General features: G+C 44.0%; 1 protein-coding gene and 1 long non-coding RNA gene across 2 annotated transcripts in view; one reads left to right on the forward strand and one right to left on the reverse strand.

Annotated features, from left to right (window-relative positions):
• ANTXR1 (ANTXR cell adhesion molecule 1) overlaps positions 1-25483 on the forward strand; it is a 246617-nt gene that overhangs the window by 138210 nt on the left and 82924 nt on the right. Inside the window, exons 13-14 of the mRNA XM_033239293.1 lie at positions 2493-2588; positions 21299-21340. Of these exons, the coding sequence (XP_033095184.1) occupies positions 2493-2588; positions 21299-21340 (138 nt within the window). The remainder of the gene's footprint in view (positions 1-2492; positions 2589-21298; positions 21341-25483) is intronic.
• The window catches only part of LOC117099782, a 211724-nt gene that overhangs the window by 45850 nt on the left and 140391 nt on the right, over positions 1-25483 (reverse strand). The window lies entirely within an intron of this gene.

The following is a 25483-nucleotide window of genomic DNA, read 5'->3' on the forward strand; positions in this document are numbered from 1 at the left end:
AACCACTTATTATTCCAGATGCAGATAGATTTATGATCTGAAATGCTCACCATGTTTTTTACCCTGGAGAACTAAAGGGAGAGTGAGTTCCAGCTCAGTGTTTGATAAGATAGCTTACATCATTTTATCCCCATGTCAATGCAGTGAGGCAAGTGAGGTTTATTATCTTCCTGTTATGAATGTGGGCTGTAGAGACTGAGAGATTAAGAGGGTTGTCCTTGGCCAGCCCTAAGTTTGGAAAACACATGTAATTTCATTCTGTCACTACTGAGTCCATCGCTGTCTGCCATCACCCGTGTATAAATGTTGCAGCCCAGAGCGTCCCCTCTGCCATGGCTTGTCCATCGTCTGGCCCCTGTGCTCTCTTCCCTCCCCCAGCTACTCCTGGGCTGCCCAGCCCTGCACCTGCATTTGTGCGGCTGCAGCTCCCCTGGGGGCAGTCTGGCATTCCCAAGCCCTGGCTAGGGACCAGAGGTGTTTAGTTCCCTGGCTTTTTGGTCAAAGACATTCCAGGGAGTTTCAACAAGTAAGAGCTGTCTTTAAACAGCTTCCAGAAGCCCCTGCTGAGCACTCAGAGTGGGAGCAAGCCACATCCCAGCTCTGCTATTCACCTGCTGCGTTACCCTGGACAGACCACCCAGCCTCCCTTCCCTGTAATGGAGGAGAGGGAGCAGCTTTGAGAATCTGACAGTGCTGTGAACCGTCTCCCCTGAAGACACTTGCACTAAACATCCCAGGTATCATTTCAGGAGGGTCACAGTGTCTATCCACTGAGCCCACGTGGGTACCCCATAGATCCCCTGCCCCTGGATAAGAATCCCTGGGCCCAGTGAGCTCTAACACCAAAGTGAGAAGCCCCCCCATAATGAGAAAATAAACTACTGAAGCTTTCTTTAGCAAAACTTCTTTATGAAAGAAACTAGATTCTTTCTTTATCAAAGAAACTAGATTTTAAAAGGAAAATTACCGTAAACCCACTACCAGTAAAATTACTATTAATAATTTAGTAAATATGAATTTTAAAAACTAGTAAACATCAGACAGTCTTTCTGTCTCTCTCACTTTTGACATACATATACATAAATCTACTCATTATACCAGGAGTGTTTTGTCATCTTATTTAAATATCATTTAAATATTATTTGACAATATGGCTGGGCACAATAGCTCACACCTATAGACCCAGCACAGGGGGATGCCAAGGCAGAGGAATCACATGAGCCCAGGAGTTCAAGAAAAGCCTGGACAACAAAGTGAGACTCCATTTCTACAAAAAACAAAAAAAATAATTAGCCCGGCATGGTCACGTGCACCTGCAGTCTCAGCTACTCAGGAGGCTGAGATGGGTGGATCCCTTGAGCCCAGGAGTTCAAGGCTGCAGTGAGCTATGATCACACCACTACACTCCAGCCCAAGTGACAGAGTGAGACCCTGTCACAAAAAATATGAATAAATAATTATTTGACAATATAATGTCTACATAGTAACCGATTGCATGGTAATTCTGCAATGCATTATTTAACTTTCCCTAATTGTTAACCATTTATGTTTTCATTGTTATTATCTGTACAAACATATCTGATTATTTTCTAAAAATGGAATAGCCACTTCTATGCAGAAGGAAGCTTTTGATACCTATCACAATTTGCCCCCTGTCTCCTAGAAAGTTTTGCTGATTTGCACTGCCAGTAGCTGTAGGGAGGCAGGGTGGAGGGGACTTAGACCCGTGTTCCCAAGCGGCTTCCTTGAACCAGCAACTCAGAATGTTGATACCAAGTGGGGCCTCTGTTTGCTAAAAGCCATCTCAGTCCACAGAAACTGTGTCTAAGACTGGCCTCGCCACATTTTGAAGTGGATAAAACTGGTCCTGGATGCCTTCCTCCCTCCCTCATTCCCACATAGCCACTTGATCTGACTGTAGCTCCTTACCTCCCAGGTTCAGCAGCAGTTGCTCTGCCCCCAGCCCCTGGATTCACAGACCCTACAAGGCTTTTCCCATCCCATCAGCAGGCTATAGACTTTCCATCGATAGCTTTATGAATCTGTTACATGCACTTATGTGAATGGGTTTGGGGGAGCAGGCTGAATTCAGAGTACAACGGTCCTGAGTCAGCCCAGGCAGAGACTGGGACATCAGACCCAGTGAGGAGGCTGTCACCGGGCAGGGGATAGTGTTCCAGGGCCAGATGAGCAGTGGGAGTCCATGTTCATGCCTGCTCTGTCTCTTATAAAGTTGGTCCTTCAGAATGTTCCTCAAAGAGAAGAATAAGGCCTCTCTGAAAAGATAAATTCATTTCCCTTGAAAATTGGCTAAACAGAGTGTGTTGCAGGGCCATGAGTCCCAGAATGATGAGTGGAGTTTCAACCATTTGCTTGGCAAATTGTGCTGCTCTCTGAGCCTTAAATCTGCATATCGATGATGGGAGTTTGGGGAGGGAAGACCACACATGGTCCCATCCCGCTGCTGACCGCCTCTCTCTTGGCCCCCGCAGTCTGACGGCTCCATCCTGGCCATCGCCCTGCTGATCCTGTTCCTGCTCCTAGCCCTGGCTCTCCTCTGGTGGTTCTGGCCCCTCTGCTGCACCGTGGTAAGTGCCCCAAACTTCAGGCCATGGAAGGCGAAGGGTGACATAAAGTTCACAGACCATGAGTAGAGAGAAAGGGATTTTTAAAAAACTAAAGATGGGAGACAAATCTTGTGTTTTTTAATACAATTTATACAAAATTGATGTGAACTGACATTGATCGATGGAACCATGGGTCATCAGCAGTCAGTATGAGTTAGGGTGTGAGATTGCCAATGGCCATACCCCTTGGGTGGGGCAACTGGGGTGACCACTCTAGTTTCGGTGCTTAAGAGCCACAGGACACCATAAATGATGAGTGTTATTTGACATGTAATGAACATATATGCCTCTGTATGTACGGTACACACACATACACACACACACATTTGTTGAGTTGCCCAAGCTATACTCTTCTAAGGCCTCCCTGATCTTAGTAACTAGTCTACCTATCTGAGAAAGTGTCTCTGGCCTGACCTCTTTATTTTCAACAATAAAGAATGGCACTTACCTTTATTTCATTGATTTTAGCAACTTTTGTAGGACATACCTACTGTGTGTCCAGCACTGGGCTAAGCGCTTTGGCTACAAGATCAATAAAAACCTGCCTCCTCCCTATCATTGTCATATGGAGTCCCCACACGACAATGTCTCCCCAAAATAACTTAGGGCCTGGAATAATCCACCCTGATGATAATCCCAAATGGTAAATGTCTGGCTGTCAATTTCTGTTCCCTGGATCTTAGACTGGGAAAAGTCCAAACAAAGTAATAGCCTAATAAAGAAAAAAACATTCCCTGTGACATGTCTATTTTTAGCCTGTGCCATGCCTTTCTGCGAATCCGTGTGTGCTGTGGAGTCCGTGAGTGTGAAGCGGCCACTGTTCCACTGCCATGGCATCTTCATTTCCTGTATTTTAGTTCTTCCATGGAAGAGCCGCAGGGTATAATAGACAGTGAGCCTCTCCAGGACAGGGACTCATCTTCATTTTCCCTCTGAAACTTCAGCATTTAGCACACAGTGTGAGGGAGTTCACATCTGTGTGTCTAGCTGAACTGAACCAAGGCCACAGACAGAGCACTGGGCTTGAAAAGCAAGGGGAAATGGCTTCGGATGACGTGTTAAAGAGGTGGCAAATGCATGAGATGAGAGGCTCAACCAAGATGTGGATCATGTGGCAGCGACTTCTGGAAAGGGTTGAATTGCAGCAGACAAGTGTGGAAGGAGAGACCCAGGACAGGCATAAGTCTTGGGTTAATTAGTACCCTCCAGGCTGGGCTGGATTCCACTGAGATTTTAAACAGATTCTTACCAGAGCAGCTCCAAGAGTTAAATATTGTTTTAAACACTTAAGGCTACATAACCATTTTATTCTGAGGGTAAAAAATCCTAATGAGTCAGCCCGAGTCCTTTCTATGGAGATTCAAAAACAAGCACATTTTCAAGTCCAGAAAAAGAAAAGAAAAACCTTACAGTGGGTTCTTAAAGAAGAGGTGGGCAGGCCTGGTAGCAGCAGGCAGTGAACACTATTATAGTCCCTTTGATTGTTTTCTAACAGTTACCTCTGGGTGAGGACAGCTAGGACCATTAGAACAGCCAAGCGGTGCTCCACCGAATACCAGCTGTGTGACCCTGAGTAGTTTCTTCACCTCTCTCTCAGTTTCCTCGTTGGTATAATGAGGGCAATAAGAGCTCCCACCTCATGGTTAGATGGTGAAGACTATAAAGGAACGTATATATATGTGCTTAGAAAGCACCTAACACACAGTAAGTGCTACAGATTATTATTATTTAGAAGTATTTTACCATAATAGGAATCTATTATGATACTGTGAGGCATTCAGTTTATATTCTTGGGAAATATTTTCAAAATAAACCTTTTGTTATTGGAAGCAGTGTCACCCAAGGCCAAATTGAATTTTGCAATATTCAAAATATTTTTCAATGAATTTATCTGGTTAAGTCCCTGTTGCTTTGGAAGGCAGCCAAAATGTCTTAATGTGGTCTGACTTGGTAAGTCTTAAAGGATTTCTTTATGAGGGTTGGTCTTAGAGATTCATTTTTCCTGTTTAGGATGTCTATTTAAGCTGCCTCCTCTCCCTCTTTCAGAAAGCTGGCTTGGGCTCCAGTGCTTGGTCTGACCCCTAAAACTACTTGCTGATCACTTGCTTTCTTGATGATGGGTGATGCTCCGGAGCAGGGCAGGATAAGGTCATGTGTTTCCTAAACAGTATACTCAGGAATGAAGGCCAACGTGGGCCTCCCATCAGAGTTTCATTCAAAGGACACGGGGAAGTTTCTCTCCCCTAAGATATAGCACCCCTCACCACAGTCCCCAGATGAATAGAGGGCATTCTTGTAAACAATGGTCCTCAAACCTTCCTCTGTCACTCTTCCTGCATCTACCCCAAGGGTGGGGAATGCCCCTCAACCTACTAGCAAAGCCGCATCTCAATGCTGGAGCAAAAGCCAGAAAGCAGAAAAGACCTAAAAAATGTGGGGTATATGTCTGCCATGTGCCTTCTCCTTCCTGCTGCAATCTTTTCTTTAGGAGTGATACTCAAAATATTTAACAACCTGCAAGGCTCCCACCCCCGCTGAGCCACGCTTTAAGCCCCAGTGGCTGGGTATGTGAAGGGGTGGGGGATGAAGTCCTGCAGGGTGGCTGGGTAAGAGGGCAGGCCCAGTTACTAACTACAAAGAGCAACTTTAGATGTACTGGCCAGGATGAGCAGACCAGGCACAGGGGTTACTCTCAGGCCTGGCTCTGTTCAGCATCCTCCTGCTTCCTGCTGGTCCTGTCTGGAAGAAGAAACCTGATGGGTGAGGGTGACAGATGATGCCTACCCACTGCATTTGGCCTTTCCCTAAAGACCCCACTCCCCCATTTGGGATTCTAATGTCCAGCCAAATGGAACCTGAATTAACTTGTTGCCAGCCTGCCAGATGTAATCTACCAGTAATGACTGATGGGGAGAGAGATAACTGACCACATCTTGAATCAAAACCTTTAGTGTTTCCCAGCTTGTTCCTCAGTGTCCCCAGGCGGACCTCTGGCTTTTAAGATTCCTATCCATTGGCACAAAACACCCACCTTGAAGGGGAGAGCGGAATTGGACTGTGCACACTGGGCTTATTTACATTTTCAAATAGGTAATTCAAGGGGTTAATATTTTACCAAATAATAATAACAATAAATTTTCCCTCTGAAACTTCAGCATTTAGCACACAGTGTGAGGGAGTTCACATGCCTCAGTTCCACAAGGGACATTTCCAGAACCCTTCAAGTCACGCCATGTGCACTCCATCTACTCATAAGTTTGGTCCAATATTATTGAAATCTCAAAATTGAACTTTAAAAAGAGGACGATTAGGAAATCTAAAACAGAAAAGGATCATTTTTTTAAAATTGCAATGTATTAGAAGAGTAAATGTTATGAATGGCTTGAATGTGTAGGGGGAAAAAGCCATCAATGCATCAATGACATTATGGCACTAAAAAGTTGTAGAAAATGCAGGTATCCCTGAGAGTCTACCCTCACCCCAGCCAAGAGCCAATGCCCTGATGGGAGCCTGCAGCCCAGCTAGGAGATAAATTTATGTACACAGAGAAAGGCCATCATATCCTGCCTAAATTTCAGCAGGTAGTAAGACACTGGAGGATTCTGGTTAGTAATGGGGATCTGGCTCCCCCGAATGAGAAATCTGGAGTGTAGAAGAAATCCCTGTCGGGGCTCTCAGTTTCCTGACCCCGTGTTGACACTCTGATAAACAACCCAATTCCCAATCTCCCCTCTGTCCCTATACCTACACCTTCCCAGTGGTATGTGTTCTCCTCTCCCGCTCCCAAGATACCAGTCACCTCAGAAGAGAGCAGCCCTGCTTGCTGACGGGGCCACTGTACATTTATGAGGGCTTCAGCACTCATACTTTAGCAAACTGCTAACTTACCTCTACAGATAAGAGCTCCTCCCAAACTGCAACCATTTCCCTGGAGTTCCCTGTACTATCTCTGGCCCTCTCATATTCAGTAGACAACCTGCTGTTCTATCTCCATGAGAAAACGGAAGCTGTGCTGTGAGAAATCCTTGCACTCCAGCACCCTCATATGTGCATCCTCCTCCAGCATCCCTCTCCCTCCCTTTCCACTGGTGTTCTTCATTTCTTCCTTTCTCACTCGGCAAGGGTGGGGAATGCCCCTCAACCTACTAGCAAAGCTGCATCTCATGCTGGAGGAAAAGCCAGCATCCTTTCCTTTCCACTGGCTTCCTCCCTCTGCCTACCAACATATGCCAGCCACCTTTATCCTTTAAAAAATGTGTCTGTGTTAGTATGTCCTCATACTGCTACAAAGACATATATATCTGAGATTGGGTAATTTATAAAGAAAAGAGGTTCAATTGGCTCACAGTTCTGCAGGCTGTACAGGAAGCATAGTGTCTTCTGCCTCTGGGGAGGCCTCAGGAAGGTTCCAGTCATGGCTGACAGCAAAAGGGAAGTGTGGCATCTCACATGGTGGGAGCAGGAGGAAGAGAAGAACGAGGTGGGAGGTGCTACACACTTTTCAATAACCAGATCTCAGGAAAACTCACACACTATCACAAGAACAGCACCAAAGGGATGGTGCTAAGTCATTCATGAGAAACCCACCCCCATGATCCAATCACCTTATGGATCAGGTGATGACTGATGGCTGCAATCAGCCAATCACCTCCCATTAGGCCTTTCTTCCAACATTGGGGATTACAACTGGATGTGAGATTTGCGTGGCAACACAGATCCAACCCATGTTAATCTCATGCCTTATTTCTCCTTCATGCTACTCTCTTCTCCCTCCCCTTCCTTTCACCCACACACTCCTTTGCAGAGCATCCACTGTCCACAATTCCTGTCATTCCCTCTTCCTCCTACTGCACCCTGAGCACCATTGCCATTATTTCTCCAATCCTTCACTTGCAAAATGGAATTTCCCAGCCACTGGTCTCCATTCATTTCTCATTCTTCTTTACCTCTTTCAGCAGTAGGCACTGTCGACCTCCCTCTCCTTTAAACTGCCTCCTCCACTGGTGTCTCTTGGCTCTTCTCCTATGTCTCTGTGCAGTTTCTCCCTGTCTCCCTCATGGGTTCTCTTTCCTCTGTTTGCCAATTGTTCTCCAGGGTTGCCTTCCACCCTCTTCTCTAACACCTTGTCCCTAGTCAATGTCACCAGCTCCCACAACTTCAACTACTTAATGTGTTTATCCATCACTGGCCTTGGCTCCAGAGGACCAGCCCAATTAAAGGGACCAATGGACATCTCAAATGCAGGCATCTCACCCTCAATATACCCCCCGCTAAACTCTTCACATTACCCCCTAAACCTGCTTTTCATCAGCGGATGTGCCATTGTCCTCCAGGCTGCCCAAACTAGGGACTGTAGAGCAACCGTTGATGTCTTCTTTGGCCGCTCTTGTCTTATCTCACTTTGGAGCTGCCTACAGCACATCCTTTCCCAAACCTCATCTTATCTCACATCTGTCCACACTCTCTACCCCAGCACAGTCACGGTGCCTGTCACTCAGTAGTTGCTTAATAAATATTTGTGGAATGAAAGAATGAATACCATTGTCTTACTCTAGGATTCCACATCTCCCACCTGAATTATTTCAGCAATTTCCTAACTGCTCTTTTAGTCTTTCTCACTTTTGTTAGAGAGACTTTTCATTTTTAAAAAAGGCAGCCAGGTGATGAGCCTACTCACTACCCTGCCTAGAATCCTCTTGAGTGTTCAGTGGCTGTAAAACAGAGTTCCCATTCCTTGGTGTGGCATGTGTAGGGCTTTTCCATCCTGGCCCCACTTCTCCAGCCTCACTTCTTACCTTCCCCTCCTGTGCATAGTCTCCCTTGGCACCCGTGCCTGCTTCTTTCATAGCACTGATCATGCTGTGAAAATTGCCTGTTTGCTTGTCTGTCTTTCACACCTTACACACCCATTTTTTTCTCATCTCTGGCTTCCCTCATCCTTTGTGGGCTGCCTGATGAAGCTGTTGGAAGCCAAGGCTGTAGGTCCCCAGAGCATAATACAGTGCCTGGCTCAAAGCTGCTGTTCAGTGTATCTCAAAGTTCATTAGCAGCCAAGTGGATGGAGGATCAGCTGTGGGCACACTCTATTCTTTGGGGCTCCTTAAACCTACCAGGTTCTTCCTTATCATGATCTTTTTGCTCATATTATTTCCTCTTGCTGAAATAGTTTCACCTTCTTTGTCTTCTCTATAAACAATTCTTCCTTCAAAGTCCAGCTCGCTGTTCACTCCATTTCAGTAGCATCCTGCACACCTTTTCCTCACCTGGGGAGGATCAGCCGCTATCCCACTTGGTTTCCATGGCATTTTTCTCACACCTCTATTAGAGCATTTGCTCATTCCATCACAAGTATTTATGTATATATCTCTCACTGTACAGACAGTCCCCAACTTACGGTGGTTCAACTTAGAATTTTTCGACTTCATAATGGTATGAAAGCTGTGCGCATTCAATAGAAAGCATACTTGAAGTACCCATACAACCATTCTGTTTTTCACTTTCAGTATAGTATTCAATAAATTATGAGATAGTCAATATTTTATTATAAAATAGGCTTTGTGTTATCTATTTTGCCCAAGTTTAGACCGATGTCATTGTTCTGAGCACATTTAAGTTTGACTAGGTAGGCTAAGCCATGATGTTCACTAGGTTAGCTGTATTAAATGCACATTCAACTTATGACATGTTCAACTTACAATGGGTTTAATCTGGACATAGTCCCATCATACATCAAGGAGAATCTGTACCATGAACTCCTCCATGGCAAGGAGAAACTAGTCACAGGAACTAATCCCAAAATAGAGTACAGTGCCTAGTACGTATTATAATTTGTGTATTTTCCAAATCAAACTAAAAAGCTAAGTCTTCTTAGGGGAAGAGTGTTAGAAACAGAAGGAGCCCACAGACCTATGGAACTGTAATGAGTGGTTGTTTCGTGGGGGTTTGTATTATTCTATTTCATGACTTACATGCACGTTATATGCAATATTTTATATGTCTCTAATATTATATAACAAAGGACATTTAAATCAGTTTCTTAAATAAAATCCTAGAAATATGTCTATTTTATTGGGAGGTTAATGGTATATGAGAAACCCCAAGTGAAAAGATCTTAGCATATTTTGCAAAATGAAAAAGTTCTGGGCAGGGCACAGTGACTCACACCTATAATCCCAACACTGTGGAAGTGCCGAGGCAGGAGGATCACTGGAGCCCTAGAGTTTGAGACTAGCCTAGGCAACATGGTGAGACAGTGTCTCTATTTAAAGAAATAAAGTTCTGGAAATTAGTTGCATAATTATGTGAATATATGTAATACTACTAAACTGTACACTTAAAATAATTAAGATAATAAGTTTTATATTAAGTGCTTTTAACCACAATCAAAAAGAAAAAATATCTTGCTTTTAAAGCTGCAATTTTTCTGCAATCCAGCTAGTTAAACCACCACACTATTTAGGTCAAATCAAATCACTGTATTTCTGTTCAAATAATGGCAATTTTTTTTCAGTGTATTGGCAGAGGCTCATGTCCATGCATTCAGAATTTCTTTCTATATAAACAAAATTATGTTCTCCCTGTCTTGTTTTCAGTGACCTTGTTGGTATCTTAAGAACAGCTTTTAAAGAATTATGTAACAGATCATGTTTAATTCACTTAATTGAATTTCAAGGATAGTTCAACAAACAAGCCCACTGGACATCTCCAATGACAAATTGCAAAGGACAAAAATTAATCAAGAACTTGATATGCCTTAAATGGAAATAAAAATAAGGCATTAAAATAATGCTCTTCACACCATTAAGAATAACATTTAATTTGTGGGGCCAGACAACCCAGGCCTAACATCACCAAAAGGATTTTGGTTTAATAAAAACACAACTGAGACAGGCAACTTCTGACGCTGGCATCTCGGGCCTAATACTGATTGTGCTTTCTTGATCGTGTTCCAGCCTCCACCCATTCCCATCTGGACATGCCTCACACTACAGCTGACAAGATTATTTCTCATTAGCACACAGAGCTCTGCCATGACCTGCCCTCACCTCCGGGGGGCAGGTACACCACACACCTTACACACCCATTTTTTTCTCATCTCTGGCTTCCCTCATCCTTTGTGGGCTGCCTGATAACCCCCAACCGCCATGCTTATGCCTGCCGGTGAAATGGAAAGAGGCGAGTTGCTGTTAAAGTCGACTAGGTTTCAATGCCCCATCTTCCTCTGCCAGTTAAAGGATTAGTCCAGTCCTTTAACCTTAATTTCCCCCATGTGAAAAACTAGAAAATTGGAACCATATTGTCTCTAAGGCTGCTTCTTCATATTCGTACCTTCTCTAAGTGAATCTGTTTCTCCCTTTCAAGATTCCCTGGTCTGTGGTTCTCAAACTGGTTACATATTGAAACCACCTGAGGACTTTTTATGTGATACAAGTACTCAGGGGTAGCATTTCCAAACTGTATCAGGGCAATCATACCCTGCAAGTACGAATAGGTGCACTTCAGAACAAGAGGTATTTAGACAGTGAGTTTGAAAGACATCCTTAAACTAAGTTGAATCACTGTCTTTACTGCGAGACTTCTCAGAGTTATTAATAGGATAATTTGCATGTGACTCTTCAAATTTATTTTGACCCTAGAACTCTTCCTTGGCCTGTCACTACCTGTACTCTCCCAAACACCTATTAACATACTGACATCTGGAAGGACACTAGTATTCTGCCAAATACTATTTGAGAAACACAGTCCTAGAGAATGCTGAAGCAGCTAAAAGAGCAGGTTCCTGGATCCTAAGGTGCAGCCTCTTTCCTCCCCTCCCTGGAGTCTATATCAATATCAATAAGCTCGGACATCTTGTGAACATCATCAACTCACCCTTGTTCCCTCTGTGCCCTGTTCAGATCCCGCTGACACTGCTAGTGTTTAAAATCAGCTTTCCCATAACCCAGGCAGAGACCAGAGGTTCCTCCTCCAAGCCTCAGGGAATCTGAATTCATGGATTTATTTTGCTGTTTCACTTCACAGAGTTTTGCAGTGACACTGGCATATCATCTGATGGAGAATATGCACAAAGCCATTCTCTCACATTACCATGTGAGTCCCTTAGGCCCTATCGACTAATGGTAAAGTCCCTGCTGCAACTCTCACTTTAGATAGTGATGAATTAGGCCTTCTAAATAGTCTCAGTCTTAAGGGAGATGAGATGAGAGACCAAAATTCATTTGAAATTTGAGTTCCAAATTGGAGAAGAAAAAAGTTGACCTTATTTCTTTGAAAATTTCTAGTACCACATTCCAAATTAACACCCTTGGTACCATCCTTTGCTAAACTTTTACAGTACAAAATTACTGGATTCAGGCATTCCTTGGCCAGCATTAACCCACCCCAGTCAGTCATGAGGTCTCTATTCAATTGATGCTGTTTGTGCAGTGGAAAGATTCCTTTATCCGCCATTGACTAGCATCTCATCTCTCCTGGATGTTTTTCATATCAAGATGCCTAGTTTCCCTTGGTTTCTTGATTTCAATTAAAAGAATACTTACAAGGTTTGGGAGCCAGAACAAAAGGCTAGAATGTAAAAAGGGCCAGAGCAAGCATCCCCTTCTAGCTGTGATATTAAAACCCTTGTTAGGTGGCTTTTCAGATCTGGATTGGCATTTCTTCTAAACATAACTCTGTTCTGATGGCTTCTCATGCAGAATTTAAAAGGCCCAGGGGGGCAGCAGTTGAGTTGGCTTAAAGAGGTCACCCAGAAGTCCCCCAGGACATACAATGTTTTAAATCAAAGGCTTCAAAAAAGACCTTTGTCATCTAAATACAGGCACATTTATTTGAGCTAACCTCTGAGCATGCAGGAAGTCATCATTTGTGGAAAAAAAGAATCCATTACTATTGACTGACTATGCAGCAGACTCCACAGCAAAACAAAAACAAAAACAAAAATTCCTGGATAAAATATAATAGAAGTTGCTTTAAATGCATAGCCAGGCTCGTGAGAAAATAGGAGACATTTCCAGGGCCCAAATAAAGCAAGATCTGGAAATCAGATGGTCAACTGACCCTAAAGCAGTGGGTTCCTGCCTGAGGTTTTTTATCTCAGTAACCTAGATGTTTGGCTTAATAGCCTTTCAAGGGCCCATAAAAGTTTGGGAGTTGAAATTGAGTCTTCTGGCCGGGCGCGGTGGCTCAAGCCTGTAATCCCAGCACTTTGGGAGGCCGAGGCGGGCAGATCACGAGGTCAGGAGATCGAGACCATCCTGGCTAACATGGTGAAACCCCGTCTCTACTAAAAAATACAAAAAACTAGCCGGGCGAGGTGGCAGGCGCCTGTAGTCCCAGCTACTTAGGAGGCTGAAGCAGGAGAATGGCGTAAACCCGGGAGGCAGAGCTTGCAGTGAGCCGAGATCCAGCCACTGCACTCCAGCCTGGGCGACAGAGCGAGACTCCATCACAAAAAAAAAAAAAAGAAATTGAGTCTTCTGCCTAAAGCTGCCTACAGCCTTGAGTGAAAGATGGGCTATGGGTTTGATGTGGATATGTGTGTTTGTGTCCCTAAGAATTAATAACCTCTGAGAGGTCTAGAGTTCAAACTTACACTACTTGAGGTTTTGTAAATTGCAAGCTAAGAAAAAGTTTGGAAATGCTTAGGGATCTGCAAGAGGAAACCCGAAACCTCTGGCAGGTTCATCTCTCAACCCAGGCCTCATAGAATTCCCATAGGTAAATGCCTACTACACATGAGCTCACAATCCCAAATTACCAAAAACCCAAGGAATATTATTTATTACTTGGGCCCTTGGGATTTTATGATACACATGGAAAGCACAAAAGACCAGAAAAAGGATGAGGAAATCAGTCCCTGTCAGCACTATTCCCTTTGCTCTGTCCAAAGTTAACAGTAATTGTTAAATAGCAGATACACTGAAAATTCTCTGTGTATCACCACTTCTCCTATAACATGAAGTGTGTTCCCAAATATATGACTTGCATTATTAAATTTTGGCCCATGAAAATAATAGGACTAATGGGGGAAATGGATCCAGAGCAGAACGTTCAAAACTGTGCCATCTTACAAGATAATATATTAGGTTGGCGCAAAAGTAATTGCAGTTTTTGTCATCGAAAGGAATGACAAAACCACAATTACTTTTGCACCAACCTAATGCTGAAAAAGAATAATCAACTCAATAAAAATGCCACCGTTTTAAACACCTTAAATTCTTAATAAAAGATACTTCAGTAAATATGGCTCTTTACCTTGATTTTTTAAAATAAACAGGTGAAGTTTCTTAGTGGACGTGAGTCTGATGTAGCACTGTGGCTTTGAGCTACAGAGATGAGACGGAAGGAAGGACATTCTTAGGGCGAAGTGTCACAACACAAAGGAGGATGGCTATGACTCAGTGTCGTGTTATTCCTTCTGCACTGGCTTAAAATAGAATTTCAGCTTTTGTTGTGTTGCCAGGTTCCTCTTTTCATTAAAAAAAAAAAAAAAGTGATTTGTGTGGTTTCAAATAAGACCGAAAACCATGAAAGTACTATTCTGCCGCTCTCGGCATTACTGCCTTTCCTTCACTCCATCACACATGCCTCTAATCCCCTCTTAAGCAAATGGTGGCTCCTGTGAGTTCCGTTCTCCTTTCTCTGGTTTTTCAGCATGGTCTCTGAGGAAGCTCGTTTGGGTTTCTTTATGCCCATTGCTCTCACAGTATCTCATCTTCTCTTATCTCTTTACAAACATCTCCTACACAGGCTGAAGGCTTTCCTCCCTCATTCAATCCCTGCATTTTTTGAACCAGGACACACACTCCTACTGACAATGCTATGTAAAAGGTTTTTATGAGGAAAAGTACACGCATTCCAGAACGCCATACATGCTGGACTTGCACAAGGACACACCTCAGTGAGCAAGCAAATGAGGTATGCCTGGTTTCTGCATATTCCTCCCCAGGTCCCTACTGGCGGCTGTGCAGCATTTTCACATTCATCTGATGTTACTCAGTGGCGCCAAATACTGTCACCTCACACTTTTAAACGTCTAGTGGTTAACGTTATGTGAAGTTTACTATGAAGAAAAAAAGACTAAAAATAGACCTTACCTTCCCCTTTACCTTGTGAAAATCAGATTTTGAGCTAGCACAGTTTTGCAGTTTAGTGATTTTATTGCGCGGTTTACCTACCACATATGAACAGTCCCATGTTACATATCTATGTTGGAACAAAACAGACTGTGCATGTAGTTTTCAAATTTTCAGAAAGTCTTCTTAGAAATGAATTTGGGATACAAAACTGGAAAATGGAGTCTGTAATCACATGGCAAGTGAATTTACATGGAAGCCTGGGTTAGGGGATGCAAATGGGTATAGGTGGTGTCTAATAAGGTGGCATAATTAACCATAAGGCCAATCCATGACTCTGATTAGATTCCCATAATGCAGTGCATCCAAGCTTCACAACCCGCTCTTGGCAGTTGGGACTTTCAGCAGCTTAACTATTGAAGAAACATTTATATGGAGGGTGAAGAGACCAGAATTGAATCTTGTAACACGTATTAAGTGCTTATTTGAGAAGCAAGGAAGTTTATTATCATCAGAAATGCTTCCTTTATCCCTCCCTTTTCAGGAACACGCACTCATTTATTCCAGAAATAGTGGCCAAGTAACAAACACTGAACTGTGTGTCAGGAGATAAGTATGCCCATGTCTTCAAGAGCTTAGAGCCCAGTGCAGAAGACAGAGGAACAAACACAGTTCTGTGAGTTTATTGCTAACAGTGCAGACAGAGAGCGATAAGATCCATGTCCCTAACTCCCAGGGAGCCATCTGGCTGGGACTGTTTCAGGGCTGGATCCAGAAATCCAGGCCATGCCAGCCTTGTATGCAGATAACCACAAATGCACATCAGTGGAAGCCAAGGAGTACCTGCATGCAGAGCTGAAAATTTACTCCAGAAATAAATCTATGTCTTCCCCCACATAGGACAGGGGAGGCAATGGAGAGCCCAGAGTTCCTGACAATGGAGCAGGGACACCATAATTTTTGGAATGAAACAGCTTCGATGCTGGTATTTCTAATCAGTTATAAGCAAGTGTCAACAGAGCACTCATGGGAATGTCTAACTTGAAGCTAAACATAGCCCCTACGTATCTAATAGAGGTATGGGGCTCCTAGAAATAAGCTAATTCATCGTTCTCAAAGTGCAGTCCCTAGACCAGCAGGTACCTTGTCAGAAACACAGGTGCCCCTCCCCATACCCACTAATGAGGAACTCAGGGGTGTACCCCAGAAAGCTGTGTTTTAAGAAGCCCTCCAGGTGATTCTGATACTCAATAAAGTTTGAAACCACTGAGCTAATTAAAATTAGAGGACAAGGGCTTCATTTTGTTAATAAAGGAATTATCTGAAGCTGCTCTCTTGGACTTTGTCTAGACAGCAGAGATGTCTGTGTGTCAAGGAAGTGGCTCCTTTGCAGCAAGAGACCAGCCTTTCAGCACAGAGGACTTGCAGGAAGTGCTCTGCATTCAGCTCATGCAAAACGAACACTGAGACACAAAATACAACTTAAGAAGAAAAGGACCAAAAACCAGTCCCCTGTTTTGTTCCACTTCTCATCCATGACATGAGCATTTGTTGACAATAAGCCTGTCTGTACAACTTACCCTATTAACCAGTCCCTGTCACAGTGTGAGTAGACAAGAAAGATGAGGAGGAGAGATGTGAAGCTGTGGTGGAGGATTTCTCAACAAGGTGACAGAGACAAAATAGGGGGCCACGAGGAATCACTAGGCCTGGCATCCTTTTGCTGCTAGAGCAGCATGTGGGCCTGATTTGCGGCTTCAAATGGAATGTCTAGTGAGCCAGCACAGCCATCATCTGGGAGGTAGGAAAGGTGCCCATGTTGAAAACTGGAATGATAGCATCCTGTGTTCCACTGCATAAGACTGTAACAGTAGAGTTAGCAAGTGGCAAACACAGCGGCAAGGATCAAAGCCTACACACTAGGAATCAAACTTCAATACTTCTAGAGAAAAAAGAAAAGCAATATAAACTCATCAGATGCTTTATTTCACCTTAACAATTTATAAAATCAGTTTACAAAACCATTTATAAAAATAAAATGAATTGTCAGAGAGAACTTTATAGAGACCCAAATGGTTGAACTTAATTCATAAAACCCAAATAGTTCAACTTCCCAGGCGTCAAACAGGCCCTGGGCACACGTGATCTTTCTACCATATTCGTACTATGCTGACTGCATCTCCACATCTTCCATCATTACCATTTCCAACAGCCAAACTCGGGGTGCACATAAGAACTGGAATTTATTTGACTCAATGAGAAGCTGTCAATAACATTTCAATTTGATCAGATTCTACCTGGTCTTTTCTGACTTTCCTTTATCTATGCAATGATCATCATCAAATCTGGCCCTACCTCGTATCAGCCTGAACAGAGATGGATAAAGTCAGAATTAACGTCACTGGTAAGAGAGGAGAGGAGATGCATCTCCCAACACACAGCAGTTTCAAGAAATTCTCAGATATCAGAGAAACACCAATATAATTCAGGAGTTTCATATTCCATCTCATTTTTCCCATCCCCTTTATCTCACCCGTCCAACTCTTAGTGCAAAAGGGACTCTAGGGCAGCTATCCCAAGGAGGCAAATGGTCACTTTCTGCTTCTCTAAAATACCCAGTCTAAAGGTGGTAGTAAGTGGGGAAGTGGTGCTGGCCTGCAGAGTAGAAATATGAAAAATGTTCTCAGATTTATTCCCATACTACCAGCTCTTCCATGTTATGCATATGTTAATTGGAGAATTTTTGTTTAAAATATTTTATTAATGATCTTTCAACCTTATCCATCTTCTTTGTCCCTCTTAACGAGGAAGGTGCAAAAGAGCCCACCCATAACCAAGAGGATGCCCACATAACCTGAAAAAAGGAGAGTGGGCCAAACCGAGCCTGAGCTTGGAAGCTGATTCTAGCTTGCATTCTAGTTGGAAATAGAGGCTTTCTAGTTGTGCTGGTTGGAAACAATTATGCAATTTGCCTTTCAATTATGATTCAAAGTGCTACAGAAAACAAACATGGCGGGAGCCCACAAAGAGGACCTTGTCCTTTCTGTGAGATTCCCAGGAGAGGTGCATTTACTGGAGATCTGTTTGATAAGTAGGTGTTCACTGGGGAATGTGCAGGGCTGTGGATTGAGGGTGGAGGAAGTAGTGAGCATTTGGGCAGAAGATACTGCACTTGAGAAGTAGCAGAGCGTGTGGAAGGAACGGAAAGGTGCCCAGGAGACTGGAGTACAGAAAGTGAAGGAGAGAGGCCGGGCGCGGTGGCTCAAGCCTGTAATCCCAGCACTTTGGGAGGCCGAGACGGGCGGATCACGAGGTCAGGAGATCGAGACCATCCTGGCTAATACGGTGAAACCCCGTCTCTACTAAAAATACAAAAACTAGCCGGGCGAGGTGGCAGGCGCCTGTAGTCCCAGCTACTCGGGAGGCTGAGGCAGGAGAATGGCGTAAACCCGGGAGGCAGAGCTTGCAGTGAGCTGAGATCCGGCCACTGCACTCCAGTCCGGGCAACAGAGTGAGACTCCGCCTCAAAAAAAAAAAAAAAAAAAAAAAGAAAGTGAAGGAGAGAGATGCAGTGGGAGAGAAGCGAGGCCACATCATGTGGGCCTTGTGGGACATGGGAACAGTTTGCATTTTATCCTATAAGCCATGGGAAGCCATTAGCAGGGGTGCACTGGTTTTAAGTACTGAAGCAACCATAGAGATGTCTATTTTTAAGGCGACTCTGTGTGTGGCCGTGTTGCCCTGATGCTGCAGGCGACAGAGCAATGCAGGCTTTTGCCCAAGCTACTCCTCCAGGCAACACAGACTCTGGCCCTGAGGGGAATGGGGTGGTCTGAGAGAATTGACATGTCCCTGTGCTCAGAGCACTCCTTTGGGTGGCCCATGTGCTGGTTTTGGCACAAGGATTTGGCCCACTCACAGACAGCCTATCCAACTTCACTGCTTGGAATTCTCATCCCTGACTCCAAGCTTAGCCTATCTAGATCATACTTTAAAAAGCTGTCCTGCCATCCTGTGGTGAGCTGCACCCTGCTCCCCAGGGGCAAGCTGCTGGTGCATGGGCTTGAAGCAATGAGAAGACTTCCTGCCCATTCCTGCTGAACATAACCAGATGCCCAGCCAATGAGACCAGGTTGGAGGTACTTAATTCCTGTTTACCTGAACAGAGTGGCATTTTTTTCCAGAAGCTCAGGTGCCCAACTTATAGAGTGTCAATGTGAAATCTGGATCATAAACCAGCCCCTCTTTATCAATATTTAATAAGTCATGTATTTTAGCATTGTGTTTTGGGTTCCTTAGGGTCTGGCACATTGCAGGATATAGAATAGATATTCAATTAATACTTAATACATTAAATTAAACAGCAACCATATTGATGGGTTGGTCTGAGTGTTGAGCCACCTGGAACCGCATTCCCTGGCCAGTGTCATAGCTGACACACGTGTGGCCAGGCATACTGCTACTGACTCCCCCAAAACCCTTAGCCACTGTCAGAACACCAGCCTCCTATCTCACTCAGTTCATGAAGTGCTGGCCCCTTGGCATGTCTGGAAGCCACTATGCAAAGGCGTTTAGTATATGCATCGGGGAGGGGTATGAAAGATGTCATCGAGGTAAGAGACACAGACAACAAGAAAGGGAAAGGAGAGTACTAATAGCATGCAGCATCTACTGAGCAGCTACTCGCTACCAGATGCTTAACACACATGATCGCTCAGACAGTGGAGCTCAGGCAGGTTAAGGGACTCGTCAAATCCTGACAGTCAGGAGAAAGCAGGTCTGGGATTCACAGATAACATCTATGCGGTGCTTAGCTCATAGCACCGTGTAGAAGAAAGCCCTCTACTCAGCACCAAACCTCTTCACACCCAGGGGCCTTGCCACATATGCTGCCCTCTCAACATCTGTCTCTTCCCAAACATCCTGTTCCCCCTCTCACTCCCCTCCCTACCCCTGCCCCAGGAGAACAGATGCATTCCAGATCTTGGTCCCCAGATCCTCACCCCTCCCTCCAGTTTCCAGACATTTCCTGCTGTAAAGTAATTTACTGCTTCTGGGATGATGGGAAATCAGTCCTGGGCAGTAGCGATCCTCCCCAGAGATTTCCTTAAGGAACTCTGAGCCAGGGTTGAGTGGGTGAGCACAATCATGGCTTTGCATTTTCCAGAGACCTTCACTAGGCGTCTCACAGCAGCCAGGAAGTGGAGGCAGATGAAATGAGAGTTTGAAACCCCTGGAGGCCTTCACTTCTGCCTCTTCAATTAATTGAATACCATACTTTCAGAGGACTGGAGTCTTGGGACACTGGCTAAGGTTAACAGAACCTGCAGTGGGAAGCCTGCCTCCTCATGCAGAGATGACGTTATAGATAACGGTAGGGTGGGTAACAACGTGGGGATTGGAGCCCTAACAAGGTCCCAGAATAATCATCAAACCAGAGGAGACATGTTCTGAGTAGGGAGAGGTAAAGACGTGCTTGCTGCCAGCTGAGCATCCTGGCCTGCAGTCAGAGGCTGGCTCCCCAACTGGAAGAAGAAAGAATGGGTCCTGTGGGCACTGCCCGAACACCCATCTACAAAGTCAGCGCCTGGTGTTAAGGCATCAAGAGATAGGGAATGAGCTTCACATTTTCCAGAAGTCCTCTAAGTAAAAGGACTGAGTAGAGGACCCATACTTCTGATAATAAGTTTGGGGTGAGAGTAGGAAGCCCTCCAAGGGACAGAGTGGAATTATAGTAGATAATTGCCAAATGCCATGTAAGAGACTCTAAATCCATTTAACGGTAAGGGCTTTCCTTTTATGACAGAGGGGTACAAGTTGGGGTCAAGAGGGAGGAGGGGCTGCTCCCTGGCCCCAGCTGTCCCTGCCCTGTCCTTATCCCATGTGTCATCATTCTCTCATGGGTTAGACGGTCCCAATTACTTGCCCATCCAGAGTTTCCACATGTCTCTCTTCAGCCCCAAAGATGGGACAGTCAGAATCTTATAACATTGTTAGTTAAAGCTTTGTGCCCTGTGCCCTAAGTGTCAGTGCCCTAAAAGAAATCCCTGGACACTCCTTTGCTGCCTCTGTTGGGAATCGGTCTGCCTGAGCAGCACATCCACCCTGCAGAGGCACCCGTGAGGACCAGTGACAGCCGAAGGACTGCCAGCAGCCTGAGTGGGGTCCACGCTTGATGCATCCCTAAAGCACCGTCTTAACTTCCATCATGTGACAATTCTTTGTTAAATGTGTAGATGGTTGGATAGATGGATGAATAATCTGATAGGTGAATGACTAGGTGAATAAATGAGTGAATGAGTTTGCATGATAGCTATCTGGGGTAGGAAATGAAACTGTTACCTGCGGAACATTTATTTCTCTCTATAAAAACACAAAAGACGCAATTTTGACTGGAACCCTCAGCCTGAGTCATATGCTAACTAGCAGAGCTACTGTGTCCAGAAAGACACCTCATGGCACTGATTAAGTTCGACTTGCTGGGGCCATTGCCATGGTAATTACGGCAGCACCACCACAATACCTCCTGACCACAGGCCTCTTAGAAGGAAGGTAGCCAGCGATTTTTCACTGACCTGTTCTCTGTTTTCTTTTCAGATTATCAAGGAGGTCCCTCCACCCCCTGCTGAGGAGAGTGAGGTAAGTGACCACAGCAGGATGGCGGCAGGTGGGCCGGGTGGCAGAGTGGGGTGGAGAGCTGGCTGGGCAGCTGGACACTTAGCCCCCTATGGAGCAGAGCTAAGTCAGGCCCAAAGAATTTAATATACCTGCCTGTGAAGCAGAAGGGAGGAAAGTCTCTGGCCTTTCCTAACCAGGGATGAACAAGAAACTGAACTAAATTGCCAGGAAAGACAGTGGATTTTGGAGGTTTTCCTCCCTGCAGAGATAAAATTTGAGACGTAAACAAATGTTTTTATCAATACAGTTATTTGCAGCTTTGAGACACTGACTTTTCCTCTCAAACAAACCCTAAGATTCTCTTCTCCCTGCAGAGACTTAATGCTTTATGTGTGTGGATCAGGCACAATTTGCTGCATTCTCCAATCATTGGCTCTAGGAATAGCCTGATGCCAAATACTTCATTTTTCTTTAATTTAAAAACAATATTATCTAAAGATTTGCCAGGCAGTAATGAAAATATGCTGGAGAGGGATATGTTAATATCCTGGCCTTCCTCTCAAATCCTCATCATCTAAAGAAAAAAATTCTTGGACTCTACCACTGAATTGGCCAGTAAGCAGTTCTGATGCAAGGGTGGCCTGGGGTAGATTACAGTGGAGGCATTAAAGGCTAAAGAGTGTCTATCAAGTGGCTTAGCTAATCTGATCACTCTCAGTACAGCTGGAGTCTCTAGAAGTAACACCCACCAATTCAGAAGCCAGGGTTACATATCTAAACACTCAATGAGACCAAAAGATATGTTGATAAAGTTTCAAGTTATTGTCCTCAATCCCTAAGGTCTGTTGTGTGCAAATCAAGTGCCCGTTCCTCACCCTTCCCCTTCCAATGCCTCTGTCAAGTTTCCTACATACAGAAAGAGTAATGATTAAATTAAAACTTCCATGTGGCTCTTATATCCTGAACCATATGCATGTAAGCCAAGGGATTTAATAGCTGCAATCAATTAAAGCACATCTTGTTGGAATGCTAACTTTCTGCCCAGAAATCAAGGGAGAAAATTACATTGCTGTGCAAAGAAGGAGAAAAAAACCTTCTTTACATACATAAAAACCTTTCCTTAATCCTTCAAGAGAAAGTACCGTGGCTAGTTCCACGACTGCAGTTGGCTTTGTTTCTGTTGTGTGCAGCCATCTCTTAGACTTCCAGAACATAAAAAATAAAATAGAGCAAGGAGCTCCCTTATTAGGACCGCTTTGTTTGCCCGGAGACAAAGAACATTCCCTCCCTTGTTGTGTTCAGTTAGAGGGGTTGTGGCTCTTTCTTTCGGCTCCTGCTCTGCGTTTGCCTTTAGAAGGTGACGTGGCAGCCGTAGTGGCCAAAGCGCACCTGGGGATGTAGGTGTAAGACTGGGCTCTGACTTACCCCAGATCCGACATCTAGCCTAGGGTTTCACACGCAGTACAAGCTCAGCGGGGACTTTTAGGATGAAGGACCCAGCAACACAATTTCGGAGCCAAATGAAAAAGCCCAAACTAGAAAACCATCTAGGAAGAATAGCTAAAAGCAAGGAAGAGAAGTAGTTGGGTTTTTTCAGTTTCATAAAAGTTGTAGAAAGCTGACTTTATTTCCCAAACAGAATGACAACCTCAGAATGCTTGAATCTAAAGGGTTATGTTAGGCTTAAAAGAGTTTTTGGGCTGAAGCTTCCTCACCTGTCCCCTGTCACTCTATCAAAGGGATAACTCACGTGAACACCTGCAGTTCTTTATACTTGGCCAGACCTGGGCTGGACAGATGAGTAGTACATTTCATTTGCTAATAAGAAACAAAACATTCCCTTCCTGGAGCCTAGACCCCCTCCCCTCCTTCATTTACCTTTGAAACACTCTGACTTAATCATTCAATATGATGTCAGAAGTAAATCAAGAAACTACCCAAACTGGAGACCTAGGCAATAAAAATTTAAACATTGTACTTTTTAGCATCAGGCACTTTTTAGCACGTGTGTTGGCCCTGTGAGTTAGTCTGCCTAATCTCCTTCCTGATGTATTTTGGCAGAAAAATAAAATAAAAGAACAAGAAGAAGAAAGAAAGAAATCCCACAGAAACAGATAACCTAACATAGCCCGTGCAAAGTATTTTATACAATGCTCTGAAAATCATAGTCTCAATCTAGACAGTCTTTTACTCTAGTACCCTGTATTCAAATTCCAGTGTCTAACACTCAATAGATAACTATATGACATCAAACACTCTCTGCCATATATATGAAGACGTTCAGTATTATTTATGCAAACTTTCATCAGTTCTATAAGTATCATATTCTGAGCATGTCTACTATTTAAATAGCTAAACTTAGAGAATGAAGATAACTTGATAATAAGCTCTCAGTGACCTTTTTTTATTTTTTTTTATTATACTTTAAGTTCTAGGGTACATGTGCATAACGTGCAGGTTTGTTACATATGTATACTTGTGCCATGTTGGTGTGCTGCACCCATCAACTCGTCAGCACCCCTCAATTCATCATTTATATCAGGTATAACTCCCACTGCAATCCCTTCCCCCTCCCCCCTCCCCATGATAGGCCCCGGTGTGTGATGTTCCCCTTCCCGAGTCCAAGTGATCTCATTGTTCAGTTCCCACCTATGAGTGAGAACATGCGGTGTTTGGTTTTCTGTTCTTGTGATAGTTTGCTAAGAATGATGGTTTCCAGCTGCATCCATGTCCCTACAAAGGACACAAACTCATCCTTTTTTATGGCTGCATAATATTCCATGGTGTATATGTGCCACATTTTCTTTTTTTTTTTTTTTTTTTTTTTTTGAGATGGAGTCTCGCTCTATCGCCAGGGCTGGAGTGCAGTGGCCGGATCTCAGCTCACTGCAAGATCCGCCTCCCGGGTTTACGCCATTCTCCTGCCTCAGCCTCCCGAGTAGCTGGGACTACAGGCGCCCGCCACCTCGCCCGGCTAGTTTTTTTGTATTTTTTTAGTAGAGACGGGTTTTCACCGTGTTAGCCAGGATGGTCTGGATCTCCTGACCTCGTGATCCGCCCGTCTCGGCCTCCCAAAGTGCTGGGATTACAGGCTTGCGCCACCGCGCCCGGCCAACTAGACACATTTTCTTAATCCAGTCTGTCACAGATGGACATTTGGGTTGATTTCAAGTCTTTGCTATTGTGAATAGTGCCACAATAAACATAAGTGTGCATGTGTCTTTATAGCAGCATGATTTATAATCCTTTGGGTATATACCCAGTAGTGGGATGGCTGGGTCATATGGTACATCTAGTTGTAGATCCTTGAGGAATCGCCATACTGTTTTCCATAATGGTTGAACTAGTTTACAATCCCACCAACAGTGTAAAAGTGTTCCTATTTCTCCACATCCTCTCCAGCACCTGTTGTTTCCTGACTTTTTAATGATCGCCATTCTAACTGGTGTGAGATGGTATCTCATTGTGGTTTTGATTTGCATTTCTCTGATGGCGAGTGATGATGAGCATTTTTTCATGTGTCTGTTGGCCGTATGGATGTCTTCTTTTGAGAAATGTCTGTTCATATCCTTTGCCCACTTTTTGATGGGGTTGTTTGCTTTTTTCTTGTAAATTTGTTTGAGTTCTTTGTAGGTTCTGGATATGAGCCCTTTGTCAGATGAGTAGGTTGCAAAAATTTTCTCCCATTCTGTAGGTTGCCTGTTCACTCTGATGGTAGTTTCTTTTGCTGTGCAGAAGCTCTTTAGTTTAATCAGATCCCATTTGTCAATTTTGGCTTTTGCTGCCGTTGCTTTTGGTGTTTTAGACATGAAGTCCTTGCCCATGCCTATGTCCTGAATGATACTACCTAGGTTTTCTTCTAGGATTTTTATGGTATTAGGTCTAACATTTAAGTCTCTAATCCATCTTGAATTAATTTTCATATAAGGAGTAAGGAAAAGATCCAGTTTCAGCTTTCTACTTATGGCTAGCCAATTTTCCCAGCACCATTTATTAAATGGGGAGTCCTTTCCCCATTTCTTGTTTCTCTCAGGTTTGTCAAAGATCAGATGGCTGTAGATGTGTGGTATTATTTCTGATGACTCTGTTCTGTTCCATTGGTCTATATCTCTGTTTTGGTACCAGTACCATGCTGTTTTGGTTACTGTGGCCTTCTAGTATAGT

This window comes from Trachypithecus francoisi, unplaced genomic scaffold (assembly GCF_009764315.1).
Source record: "Trachypithecus francoisi isolate TF-2019V2 unplaced genomic scaffold, Tfra_2.0 Lachesis_group17, whole genome shotgun sequence".
In the NCBI taxonomy this organism is placed as follows: Eukaryota; Metazoa; Chordata; class Mammalia; order Primates; family Cercopithecidae; genus Trachypithecus; species Trachypithecus francoisi.